The sequence below is a fragment of the Anomaloglossus baeobatrachus genome, chromosome 2 (assembly GCF_048569485.1).
Source record: "Anomaloglossus baeobatrachus isolate aAnoBae1 chromosome 2, aAnoBae1.hap1, whole genome shotgun sequence".
Lineage (NCBI taxonomy): Eukaryota > Metazoa > Chordata > Amphibia > Anura > Aromobatidae > Anomaloglossus > Anomaloglossus baeobatrachus.
Window position 1 is genome coordinate 796144243 of NC_134354.1, and position 14535 is coordinate 796158777.

General features: G+C 45.8%; 1 protein-coding gene across 1 annotated transcript; it reads right to left on the minus strand.

Annotated features, from left to right (window-relative positions):
- Positions 1–2090: 2090 nt before the first annotated feature.
- LOC142290119 (olfactory receptor 52P1-like) lies at positions 2091–3053 on the minus strand (the record flags this gene model as incomplete). The annotated part of the gene is made up of 1 exon (XM_075334051.1): positions 2091–3053. A coding segment is annotated over one exon (963 nt), but the record flags the coding sequence as incomplete, so codon positions are not given.
- Between the last annotated feature and the right edge of the window lie 11482 nt (positions 3054–14535).

The following is a 14535-nucleotide window of genomic DNA, read 5'->3' on the forward strand; positions in this document are numbered from 1 at the left end:
TGATAGGAGTCTTTCCCCTGTGAGGGGCAGGTTTGGTAGTCAATGTGATGAGATTGTACATGAAAAACCGGTGACTGCCCCAGAAAACCCCCCAAAAGATAAACAATTTACATGAGTAACTATGAGATCACAAGACCCAAGAGAAGGAAGCCATGAATATTCCGAGAGAAAGTAACAATGAAGCAAGGTAATACTGGCTGATCTGTAGATATTGGGCACAAGTTAGAGGAGGCAATAAAATACTGGCGTGCTACTTTAGTGAGTACATCTGTTATATCTGTGGGGTTCTGACTCTTGGCACCTCCACCAACCAGCTTTTTGGGGCATTTCATTCTTTACCTGACACAGTGCCATACTTTTAATAGTGGTTGTATCTGGTATTACAGCTTCGTGCCAGTCCATTGTCGCAGACCCTTCTACCAGCTGAATGATGAGGGTGCAGAGAAGGGGAGCTCCTGTCACCTAGCATTGAGGGCCTATCCCCAGGATGATGACCTGTCCCCAGGATTTGGTGCCTTCACAGGCATCAGATATGGAGCATATTTTCTACTGTGTGCCACGGTGGATTAAACCCTCAGAAAAATACTGCAACTCACCTAGCATTGAGGGCCTATCCCCAGGATCTGGTGCCTTCACAGGTGCCGGATATGGATTTTACGTATTTTCTACCACGTGTCACAGTAGCAATATCCACGTGCTAAGAAGAAAATTCAACCACAACAGTGGAAGCTCCACAGCAGATATGTCCCATGTGGATGACCCCTCAGAAAAATACTGCAACTGGTGCAGCGCCTCCCCAGGGTTGTGCCTGGGATGGCAGCTCTGTCCTATTCACTTCAATGAGGCCGAGCAGCAATACAAGGCAGGACCCATGGACAGGCGAGGTGCTATTACTGGAAGAAAGACGCTGTTTATACTAGCCCTGGTCACCCACTTAGGAGTCCGTCCCCTGGTGGAGAGCTCAGAGATGAGTGCAGGACAAAATTTGCACAGAAAAGTGACTTTTTATGTTATTACGCCTGTACGCTTCTAAGAGAAGGTGAGGTTCCATGTAGGGGGAAGTGGTCACCTACATCTCGACAGATATGTCATATACAAAACTTGTCATAAATCAAAACTGTAGCAAAATGTACCAAAGTGCTGAGAAATAAAGTGTTTGTTACGGCCACTTTGTGTCTGTACAGGTTTGGTGCGTCTCTGACTTTCTAGAATGTTCTATACATGGCGCTCGTCGTGTTACTTGAGGTCGTTCATCCACCTCCACATGGAAGATTCCGATCTCGATCATGCGTTGTGTGAAGTCCCGACGAGTCCCATGAGCCCCATGAGCCAAGGTCGTGTAGGAGACCTTACCAGGGCTTCAATTCTTGTGGAGACGACTCTGTAGATCTCACTGGGATAAGACTCCAGGACTCAGGACATCTTTACCTCAAGAATGATCTGAAGAAGAGAGATTTCTGGAACATCTTGAATGATGTCTTCTAACCGGGTTTAGATAATTTGTTTTCCCAGCGTTATATGGATCTGTCGTCCTCCATTACTTCATTACTCCTTTTAGTTTTCATTATGACAAATTGTTCACATTTATCCTTGTACCAGTATATACCAGTAACGTGCCCAGGACCTACCAGTGATGTGTACCAGAACATACCAGTAATGTGTCGGCCAGTGACGTGTACCCAGGGCTAAAGATTGAGGCGGATTGGACTCCGATTTATCCGCCAAGTCTGTAGAGTTTGGCCACAGGACAGGAGGAGGTTCCCGAATCTCTTACTTTCCTGGATCCATGGCACAGTCTTTGGTTAGCTGGACTGGTGGAAACTCATCATTGTGGCAAGACACATAGATGATGTTGCACCACCCCAACTAATAAGATAAGATAAGAGCTTCGGAAGCCTCCTGCCACAAACACAACAAACCCGGCTGATGGACTGGAGACCCATGAATGAATCCGTCCATCTCTAAACCTCACACAACAGTAACATGTATCCAAGTTATATCAGATACCTATACCTACATATCGGTGACATGTACAGGACATACGCCCAGTCAGTAACTTCCACCTTGGACACATTTGGACTTGACTCTACTTATCGCTTGGTCATTTTCTGTTTGTGGCACACAACCTTTAAGACGCGCTCTCGGATTGGCTTGGTCCTCACTCCGTAAATAATTGGGTTACAGAAAGCTGGAAGCAAGATGTAAGCATTGGCCAGGAAGATGTGAGCTTGATAAGTAACATCACTTTTCCCAAACGCGTATGTCACAAAAGTTAAAAAAGCAGAGGAATAGATGATGATAATCACACACACGTGGGAGCCACAAGTTTCAGTCGTTTTCTGCCGAGCGTCTTGTGACACCATCTTGTAAACGGCTCTTAAGATCATTACATAGGAAAAGACAATCAGCAGGACATCCAAACTGGCGAGAAACAGGGCCACTACGAAGCCATAAAGGCCCGTCACTTGTGTATCTCCACACATGATGATCACCACGGCCCCGTGCTCACAGTATGAGTGCAACACAACGTCTTCACCACAATAATGCAACCGGCCAACCATGATGGGAAGGGGCAAGACAGCGATGAAAGCTCTGATCAGAATGGAAGCCGCAATTCTCTTCAGAGCAGTGTAAGTGAGGATGGACGAGTATCTGAGCGGGGAACAGATGGCGATGTACCGGTCATAAGCCATGGCGACTAAGATCCCCGACTCCACTACTGATAAAAAATGAGCAAAAAACATCTGGGTGAGACAATTAAAAGCATCAATGCGGCCATTGTTCCTCCAAAAGATTTCCAGTGTCTTAGGCACAGTGGAGCTGGGCAAGAATAGGTCATTGACTGCCAGCATGGCCAGGAAGAAGTACATGGGTCCATGGAGGCTCTTCTCAGTGCAGATTATGTAGGTTATGGAGGAGTTTCCAAGAATGGTCAAAATATAGAGGACACAGAAGATGATGGATGTCCATAAACGTCCATCTTCTAGACCAGGAATTCCGATGAGGAAGAACGTGGATGGGATGTGGGAGCTGGTGTTGTCCATGAGGAACAGTGGTCGTTAGGAGAATTAAACCACTAAGAGGCAAATGGAGGCAATGTGAAAAGAAACAATGAAAAACACATGGAATAGACAGCAAATGGTCAACGTTATGGGGTCAGAGGAAACGTCAACTGTAATCCCCCTGATAGATATCTTCAACTAGTGATGAGGCATTATATAATTATAGAAAGTTAAATAAAATATGTAAAGAGCAAATTAAGTTAGCTAGGTTTGAGACAGAGACTCATTGCGAGAGAAAGTAAAAATAATCCTAAAATATTCTTTAACTACATAAACAGTAAAAAACTGAAAAGCGATAGTGTTGGCCCCCTTAAAAATAGTCTTGGTGAAATGGTGGAAGGGGATGAGGGTAAAGCCAACCTGCTGAATGACTTTTTTTCTACGGTTTTTATACAAGAAAATGCCATGGCAGATGACATGACCAGTGATACCATAAATTCACCCTTGAATATTACCTGCTTAACCCAGCAGGAAGTACGCCGCCGCCTCGAAATCACTAAGGTTGACAAATCTCCGGGCCCGGATGGCTACACCCCAGAGTACTACAGGAATTGAGTTCTGTGATAGATAGACCATTATTTTTAATCTTCTCAGATTCCTTAATAACAGGGTCGGTACCGCAGGACTGGCGCATAGCAAATGTGGTGCCAATATTCAAAAAGGGGACAAAAACTGAGCCGGGAAATTATAGGCCGGTAAGTTTAACCTCTACGGTTGGTAAAATCCTTGAGGGTTTCTTGAGAGATGCTATACTGGAGTATCTCAAGAAAAATACCCTTATGACAGAGGATCAACATGGGTTTATGAGGGATCGATCCTGTCACACTGATCAGCTTCTATGAAGAGGTAAGTTCAAGCCTGGACCAGGGAAATGCAGTGGATGTTGTGTATATGGACTTTTCAAAAGCTTTTGATACGGTGCCACACAAAAGGCTGGTACATAAAATGAGAATAATGGGGATAGGGGAAAATATGTGTAACTGGGTTAAAAACTGGCTCAGTGATAGGAAACAAAGGGTGGTTATTAATGGTACGTACTCGGACTGGGTCTCAGTTCATAGTGGGGTACCACAGGGGTCAGTATTGGGCCCGCTTCTTTTCAACATATTTATAAATGACCTTGTTGGGGGCATGCGGAGTAGAATTTCAATATTTGCAGATGATACTAAACTCTGCAGGGTAATCAATACAGAGGAGGATAATTTTATATTACAGGGAGATTTATGTAAATTGGAGGATTGGGCTGAGAAGTGGCAATTGAAGTTTAATGTAGATAAATGTAAGGTCATGCACTTGGGTAGAGGAAATAACATTTATGATTATGTACTTAATTGTAGAACACTGGGTAAAACAGACACAGAAAAAGACTTGGGTGTATGGGGGGATGGTAAACTTCACTTTAGTGGCCAGTGTCAGGCAGCTGCTGCCAGGGCTAATAAAATAATGGGATGTATTAAAAGAGGTAGAAGTGTTCATGAAAAAAATATAGTTCTACCTCTGTACAAGTCACTAGTGCGACCGCACTTATATACTGTGTACAATTCTGCTCATCGATATATAAGAAGGACATAGCTGAACTGGAGAGGGTGCAGAGAAGAGCGACCAAGATTATTAGAGGAATGGGGGGGCTGCAATACCAAGACAGGAAAAACGAAGGCTTAGGGGGGATCTAATCACAATGTATAATTATATGAGGGGACAGTACAGAGACCTTTCCAAAGATCTCTTTACACCTAGGCCTGCGACTGGAACACGGGGGCATCCGCTACGTCTTGAGGAAAGAAGGTTTAATCATAATCACAGACGAGGATTCTTTACTGTACGAGCAGTGAGACTATGGAGCTCTCTGCCGCATGATGTTGTAATGAGGGATTCACTACTGTTAGGTTGACCTAACGGTCACAGCTGTTGCCAGCGATGTCCGAATGCAGAGAAGGTACCGGTGACCCCCCCTCTGCTACTCCGTCTCAATGAAAACAAGCGAACGCCGTTATACACATAAGACTGGAGATGTGCGGCTCCGAATAGAAAGTGTATTGGTATTGTTTACATTACAAAGTTATACAAAGTTGATTAGGGCGTAACTATGCAACATACATATTCATTAAAGGCGTGAATTACATATTCCCAGCAAGAGAAATTAATATAATGACTTATACTCCAATAACAAGATGTTTTTCAGTCGTCTCTAAGTCAAAACATTCTGCGTCCTTGAAGTTGGTCTCACAGTTTATTACGCAAATAAGTCTGGTTTGGTCTTGCCAGGGAGAATGAATTTCTATTATTTTCTAAGTCAGTGAAAAAGGTTAACTCTTTCCTCACAATCCCCCCTATTGGCGTGATTGATGGACAGGGGGCCATCGAGAAGCTTTGGACTATAGAGAAAGCAGGCTAGCCTCCAGATACTTTCTGAGCCGCGGGTGTGCTCAGGGAGTGTCGTCTCACATCCGTCACCCAGGACTGCCTGCATGCCTCTCGATAGGAGTCTCATCATGATACGCCAAGGTGATTTCTAGAGGAAAGAGTAGAGAAGAGAAAAAAGGCATATTAGTGATTTCTTACGGGTGCTGAATAATCATTGTATCTACATTGCTTCAAGCAGCGGGAAAACAAAGCCATTAGCAACTTGAACACTACATAAGCAACTAGTAAACAGAGTAACACTTGGAACACTGATAGTCTGTTGTAACAGCCTCCCCATTGAAACACTTTGTTTATTGGGACTGGTATGGCTAAGTATGGCATGGAAGAGGCTGTCACAGGTGCGTGTGTACATATCCAGCAGTCTGTGATCTCAAGTTTTTCAGCTAACACTTCATGATGGGTCTCAAATGAATTCTGCCGTGGTGTAGAAGGCCCCAAAAAGGGAGTACACATAGAAATACTTATCAGCAGTATTAGGCCTTCTTGCAGTGGCTGGCATGGACCCATGTCGATCTCCCCTCAAGTTTGACGGAGGTTGGAGTGGTCAGCTGGACAGTCAAAGGCCCATCGAATCGTGGCTCAAGGGTCTTTCTCACGTGCTTCTTTAGGTAGACCCAGTCACCAGGCTTTAGAGAGTGGGTTCCTGGAATGGCATCAGGATCAGGTAGAGAAGAGTAGACCCTTTGGTGGGTTTCAGTTAGTCTGTTCTGCAGGGAAACAACATAAGATGTTAGGCTATCACATTGCAGGTGTAACTCCTGCGGGAAGTAGCATCCTAATCTGGGTGCACTACCAAAGAGTATTTCAAATGGTGAGAGCCTGTGCTTTCCCTGCGGGGTGGTCCTTACAGAGTAAAGAGCTATGGGGAGACATTCTGTCCATGGTCTACCAGTCTCCTCCACTGCCTTGGCTAGTTTGAGCTTTAGAGTGCCATTTAACCTTTCCACTTTCCCTGATGATTGTGGGTGGTAAGGCGTGTGTAAGGCTGACTGCATGCCTAACAGGGCACAGGTGTTCTGAAAAACTTGTCCAGTGAAATGAGTACCTCGGTCTGACTCTATGACTTCAGGGAGTCCAAACTGAGGCACCAGCTCACAGGCCAATTTCTTTGCTGTAATTCGGGCTGTGGCTGAACTGACAGGGTAGGCCTCTGGCCATCCTGAGAAGAGGTCTACACAGACAAGTACAAACTCGTAGATGCCATGTTTTGGCAACTGTATATAGTCTATTTATACTCTTTGAAATGGGGCAAACGTCTTTGGCATGTGTCTTTGCAGGGATTTAGTTAGCTGGCCTGGATTGTGTTGTTGACAGATGTGACAATCCTTTATTCTCTGGGAGGCGTATTGTCTGAAGCCGGGGGCTATCCAATATGGTTGCATCTGGTTCATGATTGAGTTTGTGCTACCGTGTGTGGGATAGTGGAGTACTTGGAAAATGGCAGGGAACCAACTGCGTGGCAGGACGGGAAGTCCGTTTAAGCGCCAAATCCCCTCCACCTTTTCTGCCCCCTTGGCCCGCCATCCGGCCTTTTCTTCCTCAGAGGCGTTTTCTTGTGTCTCAAAGAGGTTCTGCATTTCTTCCTCCGTCGTTGACACTGTTTCCGTCTCCTTCAAAGGGAGTAAGGCTGCTTGTTTTGCTGTTTGGTCGGCCAAGCGATTTCCCCTTGCCTCGGGTGTTTGAGCCTTGGTGTGGGCAGCAACCTTTATGATTGCTAGCTGTTTTGGTATCAAGGCTACTTCCATTAGTTTCTTCACTGAAGCTCCATGCCTGATGGGATTTCCTGTTGCTGTCAGGAATCCTCTTGTCTGCCAGATAGTGCCAAAATCGTGCACAATGCCGTGTGCATAGGCTGAGTCCGTGTAGATGTTCGCTGTTCGTTCTTCCAGAAACTCAATTGCCCAGATGAGGGCAAGAAGTTCTGCTTCTTGAGCAGATATGCGTGGAGGTAGCGGTTGTTTGGCTAAGACTGCATATAGAGTCACTACTGTAAATCCGGTGTGGAACTTGCCTGCTTCATCAGCGTATCTGCTACCATCCACAAAAAGTTCAAAGTCTGGATTTGTAAGCGGTGTTGCCTGTATATTGTGCAGGGGCTTTGCCTCATGTTCAATGAGTTCCTGACAATCATGATCAAATGGTGCACTGGTACGTTTGTCACTCTCTTCTGTCCTCTCTTCTGTCCCCCCTTCTAAACTTGTAAAGATCAGCAGATCAGCAAGGTTTAGACTTGTAACTCGAGCAAATGAGATGTTTGGGGGTAGCAACAGCGTGCACTGGAGTCTGACCTGTCTTGCCATGGAGAGGTGTTTCAACTGCACTTGATTGAGAACAGCATAGATGTCATGGCTGGTAAGGATGGTAGTCGGGAAATCGAGTGAGATTTCAGATGCTTTCTGCAGTATATTTGAAACTGCTGTAACGGCACGGACACAGGTTGGTGCTGCTTTTGTGACGTCGTCAAGTTGAGAGGAGTAGTACCCGATTATGTGATGTTTGTCCGTCTTCTGGGTGAGTACTCCTACGGCAAATCCTTGAAGCTCTGCTACGAACAGATTAAAGGTGAGATCATAGTTTGGTAGTGCCAGAGCAGATGCATCAATCACTAGTTCCTTGAGCTTTTGAAAGTTTTGTCAAGCTTCTTCTGTAAGGGAAAAAGGAACATTCTTTGTGCAATCATACAGCGGTTGCATGAGTAGTGACGCATTGGGAATCCACCGTCTGCATTTATCTCTGCTTGCTTTGCATCCTACTTCTCCCAGAAAGGTAAGCATTTCTCTTCACTAGGGAAGCACAGTAGTAAATCATCCACGTACTGGTAGATGTACTGCGAGAGGTAGCGGGAGGGGGGATTGTCTCAGCTGCGGTGGCGTAATTCCAGGCTTGACTGAAACTTTTACTGTGGGCACGGGTAGTGTGCCGAGGTCAGTTTTTTATGTGGACCAGAGTTTTGCAGGAACTTGTAGAAGTATTGGATCCGTGTTTACTTCACGTGTAACATCAGATTCTGGTTGATCTTCTATCATCTGGAGAGTGCACAGGACTTCTTCTGGGATATCTTTTGGAATTTGCAGGATAGCAGATCCATCTTCATTGTAGACAATCTGAGCTTGTAGTCTTGATAGTAGATCGGCTCCCACTAGGGCATCTCCACCCAGGGGGGACACTAAGAATTTAGACACGAACATGTGTGGCCCCAGTTTCACCTTCAGTGGATGTGTTATTGGGATTATCTGGGCTTGTCCATCAAATCCGGATACTACAGTAGCTTCAGATGAGATGGATCCTTCAGGCACTAGGTTCCTGGGGTTCAGGAGCGTGAGGCTCCTGAGTCCACCAAAGCTCTTATTTCCTTGTTGCCAATGTGAAGGGGGACATGTATAAATGGACCTCTGGCATCCCTATCCCGTGCTGCCGCAAGTCAGGCAGTCTTCTCCTCCTGACTCTCGGGTCGGTTTTGAGTGTCCCTCTTCTTCTTTCTACAGTCTCTGATCACGTCCTCTGACTCCACAATAGTAGCAGGTCGGAGCCTTCTTTCTTGTACCTTCTGGCTGGCCGTCCACTGCTGCTATGACAACTTTCTTGTTGCTCCTTTTATCCTTTGCGTCGGTTTCTAAGCCACTTGCTTTGTTGACTAGAAGATCTATGTCTTCCATGTTCCTCCATTCTGGGCAGCACGCTTTCAATCTTTCTGCCAGAGGTGCATGTATTCCATCCATGAAGGATCTTACCATCAGGCGACGTATTGCACCCGCTTGTAAGTCCAGCCCTTCATTTGCGAATGACTGCATCAATCTGTAGTAAAATAAGCTGACATTCTGCACAGGACCTTGATGCACTGGTCCCATTGTGCCCTTAGTTCTTTGCTCCTGGGCGCAGAAGAGACTGAGTCTTATCATGAAGTCTTGGCCCGATTCCACATTACGGGTATCGTCCGGAGCATGTCCTGTCAGGTGGGCAGTGAGTTTGGCATACAGTTCGGGAGACATTTTAACTCTACACAAACCTTCCATGTCCAACCAAGTGCTTCTGTAGGAGACCTGTATTTGGTTCAGGTAACGTGAAAAACTGACTGGGTTTCTAGTCGGGTCTGGAGCATTTTGCTCTTCTTTCCACTACGGGATAAAGAGGCACTGGTGCTGTGGCTTGTAGCTTGTGCTGTGGAGCTCCACAGGCTAGGCATTTTTCACTCCAGTCCGGATTTTGTTGGCTACAGTTTGTGCAGGTCCATTCCGGGGATCCTGCTATTTTTGGAGCTGTTCCAGGAGTAGCTGACAGGTACGGAGGAGGCTGCTGATTCTTATTAGCCTTCTTCGCAGCTTCTTCCCATGTGTCTGATTCTTCATGGTATATCCAACCTTGATCGTGGGCTGTTTTTGCCATGTCAGAAAGAGTTCTGACTAGTTCAGTCCATGATTTATCTGCTATCACTCCTGCTCTAGTAGCTGTTATTGTATCCCATTTGTTGGGGTCCAATTGATCCTTCCCCTTCAATCCAAATGTCTTGAAAACTTCCTTGGACTGACTGGCTGTTCTTTTGCCATGATAACACGTAATGAGATGTTGCAGGGTGCATCCAGCTCTTCTGTCTTTTGATATTCGTTGCCCATTCTTCTTCTTCTATCTTCTTCAGCTTTTAGACCCTTGAACGTCCTTTGGACTAAACCTACCTATCCTGGAGATACTCAGAGACTAACTCCTTTTGTATTCCTACCTAAGGTGAGGTCTAGAACCACCTTTCCTGGAAGTACCCAAAGACTGATTCTTGATGTGTATTCCTACTGAAAGGTGGTGTCCTAACTTCAGAGGGGGCTGAGAATGTTGAATGGCGCTGGGTTACCCTTCTTGTAACAGAGATACACTCTATATCCGATAGCAATGGCAAACAGGGCTATTCCCACTAACACTAGGGCAGTGAATATCACATCCATTGGACAGAGCAGGTACACTATTCCCTTTCAACACTCACTGATGTATGGGATCTATGACAACCAACAAGGACAACAGCACAGAAGTAAAGCGCAGGAGAGCAGACACACGGAGAGGCAGAGAAACACAGAGAAACAAACAAACAAGGCACAGAAAACATCAGCTGGCAAGGCTCTCTCAGAGTTCAGTGGAAACCCGCCAATAACCCAGTTTCTACTCACAGTGTACCATTTTGCGCGTTGAGGAGAGGGGAGATCAGATGTGGGGAGCATAAAGAGAAGAATAAGGTTCAACTCTTACCTGGCCAGGTGTTTCTGGTCCCCACGTCTGGTCCACTCCTCCTCTGAATGGCAAGACAGTCCACTGCGTCCTGGGATTAGAAACACGGGTCCCTGCTTTTCGGGCGCCAGATAATGTTAGGTTGACCTAACGGTCACAGCTGTTGCCAGCGATGTCCGAATGCAGAGAAGGTACCGGTGACCCCCCCTCTGCTACTCCGTCTCAATGAAAACAAGCGAACGCCGTTATACACATAAGACTGGAGATGTGCGGCTCCGAATAGAAAAGTGTATTGATATTGTTTACATTACAAAGTTATACAAAGTTGATTAGGGCGTAACTATGCAACATACATATTCATTAAAGGCGTGAATTACATATTCCCAGCAAGAGAAATTAATATAATGACTTATACTCCAATAACAAGATGTTTTTCAGTCGTCTCTAAGTCAAAACATTCTGCGTCCTTGAAGTTGGTCTCACAGTTTATTACGCAAATAAGTCTGGTTCGGTCTTGTCAGGGAGAATGAATTTCTATTATTTTCTAAGTCAGTGAAAAAGGTTAACTCTTTCCTCACACTACTAACATTTAAGCAGAGCCTGGACGCCTTTCCTGAAAAATGTAATATTACCAGTTATGTATATTAGATTTTATGACAGGGTATTGATCCAGGGAACTAGTCTGATTGCCGGATGTGGACGAAGGAAGGACATTTTTTCCCCATTGGAACTTGTTTGCCACATTGGGTTTTTTTTGCCTTCCTCTGGATCAACATGTTAGGCTACGGGTTGAACTAGATGGACTTAGGGGCACTTTGCACACTGCGACATCGCAGGCCGATGCTGCGATGCCGAGTGCGATAGTCCCCGCCCCCGTCGCAGCAGCGATATGTGGTGATAGCTGGCATAGCGAAAATTATCGCTACGCCAGCTTCACATACACACTCACCTGCCGTGCGACGTCCCTGTGGCCGGCGACCTGCCTCCTTGTTAAGGGGGCGGGTCGTGCGGCGTCACTGCGACGTCACACGGCAGGCGGCCAATCGGAGCGGAGGGGCGGAGATGAGCAGGATGTAAACATCCCGCCCACCTCCTTCCTTCCGCATATCCTACGTAAGCCGCAGTGACGCCGGTAGGAGATGTTCCTCGCTCCTGCGGCTTCACACACAGCGATGTGTGCTGCAGCAGGAGAGAGGAACAACATCGGACCGTCGCGTCAGCGTAATTATGGATTACGCCGACGCTGCACCGATGATACGATTACGACCCTTTTGCGCTCGTTAATCGTATCATCGAGCCTTTACACACTACGATGTCGCATGCGATGCCGGAAGTGCGTCATTTTCAATTTGACCCCACCGACATCGCACCTGCGATGTCGTAGTGTGCAAAGCCCGCCTTAGAGTCTCCCTTCAATCTTAAAAACTATGATACCATGATACTATGAACTCATGGCTGTGGTTCTGTCATTTTTTTCTCCTTTTATTGCCCATTATTAGAAACCACATTTTTGTCAGAAAGTTGGATTTTTTTGTGTTTGGTATTTATGGCCCGATCTAGCAGACAGAATTATGTACTATGGGCGCCACTACAGTCCAACGGTCAACAACTCAGATGTCCAAGCACTGGAGGTAATGTCATGTCAGTCATCCCCATAAACCATCACATATACTAGTAATAACCTCATTGTCCACTGCTGATAACCTTAGACTTCTTCCTCCAGTATCCTTCTATTCCAGGCTCCTCTTTCCTCTCCAGAACCTTCTATCACTACTCAAGAACCATCTTTCCCCTCCAGAAACCTCTGTACACTTCATACTTCTCTGCCCCCGAAGACACCACTTTCCTTCTAGATTTCTTTGTGGCCCCAAGACCCCTCTGCCGCTTTCAAACTCTTCTGTTCTTTCTAGATTTGTGTCCTTGATGGACTCCTCTGTCCCTTCCAGACTCTTGTTTCATCTCCAGACTCCTCTGTCTTCCTTCAGACACCTCTTTCCTTTCTCCAGACCTCTCTGACATATGCAGACCCCTCTGTCCCAATCTCTAGACCCAGCTGACCTCTCCAAACTCTTCTGCAGTCTTCAGACTCCTAAGTCACAATATACAAGAGGGTCATTCTGATCACACCCCAGACCCCACATGTAAATATTAAGCCCCCACCTTATACTCACTGCTATGTCCTTAGTATATCAGAGAGATGGAGGGGACGGGCACAGAATATATACTGATATATATATATATTTATCCTCCCCAAGAGGCAGGGGCCCCCAGCACTCCTAATTAGATGATATGATGGCTTATTAACGTTTCCTTACAGGGGTCTCCAGGGACTGATGTGTTATTAATCTCATATTTATATGTATTAGGCTTCTGCAAAATGAAGGGTGAATTTTTGTGAATTGTGTCCTAAGTGAACAAGTTTCAAACCTGTGTTACAGTGGGGAAAAAGTCATTATTCAGCCCCCAATTGTGCAAGTTCTCCCCCTTCATAAAGATGAGATTTGCCTGTAATTGACATCAGAGGTGACCACAACTATGAGAGACAAAATGAGAAATCAAATCCAGAAAATCACCGCGTCTGATTTAGCAAGATATTTTTTTTTGCAAATTATAGTAGAAAATAAGTATTTAGTCACCTAAAAACATGCAAGATTTCTGGCTCTCACAGACCTGTAACTTCTTCCTTAAGAGGCTCCTCTGTCCTCCACTCATTACCTGTAGTATTGGCGCCTGTTTCACCTTGTTATCAGTATAAAAGACTCCTGTCCACAACCTCAGTCACACTCCAAACTCCACTGTGGTGAAGACCAAAGAGCTGTTGGAGAACACCAGAAACAAAATAATAGCCCTGCAGCAGGCTGGGAAGACTGAATCTGCAATGGGCAAGCAGCTTGGTGTGATGACATCAACTGTGGGAGCAATAATAAGAAAATGGAAGACATACAAGACCACTGACAATCTCCCTCGATATGGGGCTCCATGCAAGATCTCACCCCATAGGGGTCAAAATTATCACAAGAACAGTGAGTAAAAATCCCAGAACCACATAAGGGGACCTAGTGAATGACCTGCATAGAGCTGGGACCACCGTAACAAAGGCTACCATCAGTAACACAATATGCCGCCGGGGACTCAGATCCTGCAGTGCTAGACGTGTTCCCCTGCTTAAACCAGTACATGTCCTGGCCCGTCTGAAGTTTGCTAGAGAGCATTTGGATTTTCCAGAAGAGTATTGGGAGAATGTCATATGGTCTGAAAAAACCAAAGTAGAACTGTTTGGTAGAAACACAACTCGTCGTGTTTGGAGGAGACAGAATGCTGAGTTGCATCCAAAGAACACCATACCTACTGTGAAGCATGGGGGTGGCAACATCATGCTTTGAGGCTGTTTCTCTGCAAAGGGACCAGGACGACTGATCCGTGTACATGGAAGAATGAATGGGGCCATGTATTGTGAGATTTTGAGTGCAAACCTCCTTCCATCAGTGAGGGGATTGAAGATGAAACGTGGCTGGGTCTTTCAGCATGATAATGATCCCAAGCACACTGCCAGGGCAATGAAGGAGTGGCTTCATAAGCAGCATATGAAGGTCCTGGAGTGGCCTAGTCAGTCTCCAGATCTCAACCCCATAGAAAACCTTTGGAGGGAGTTGAAAGTCTGTGTTGCCCATCGACAGGCCCAAAACATCACTGCTCTAGAGGAGATCTGCATGGAGGAATGGGCCAACATAACACCAACAGTGTGCGCCAACCTTGTGAGGACAGAAAACGTTTCACCTCTGTCATTGCCAACAAAGGATATACAACAAAATATTGAGAGGAACTTTTATTATTGACCAAA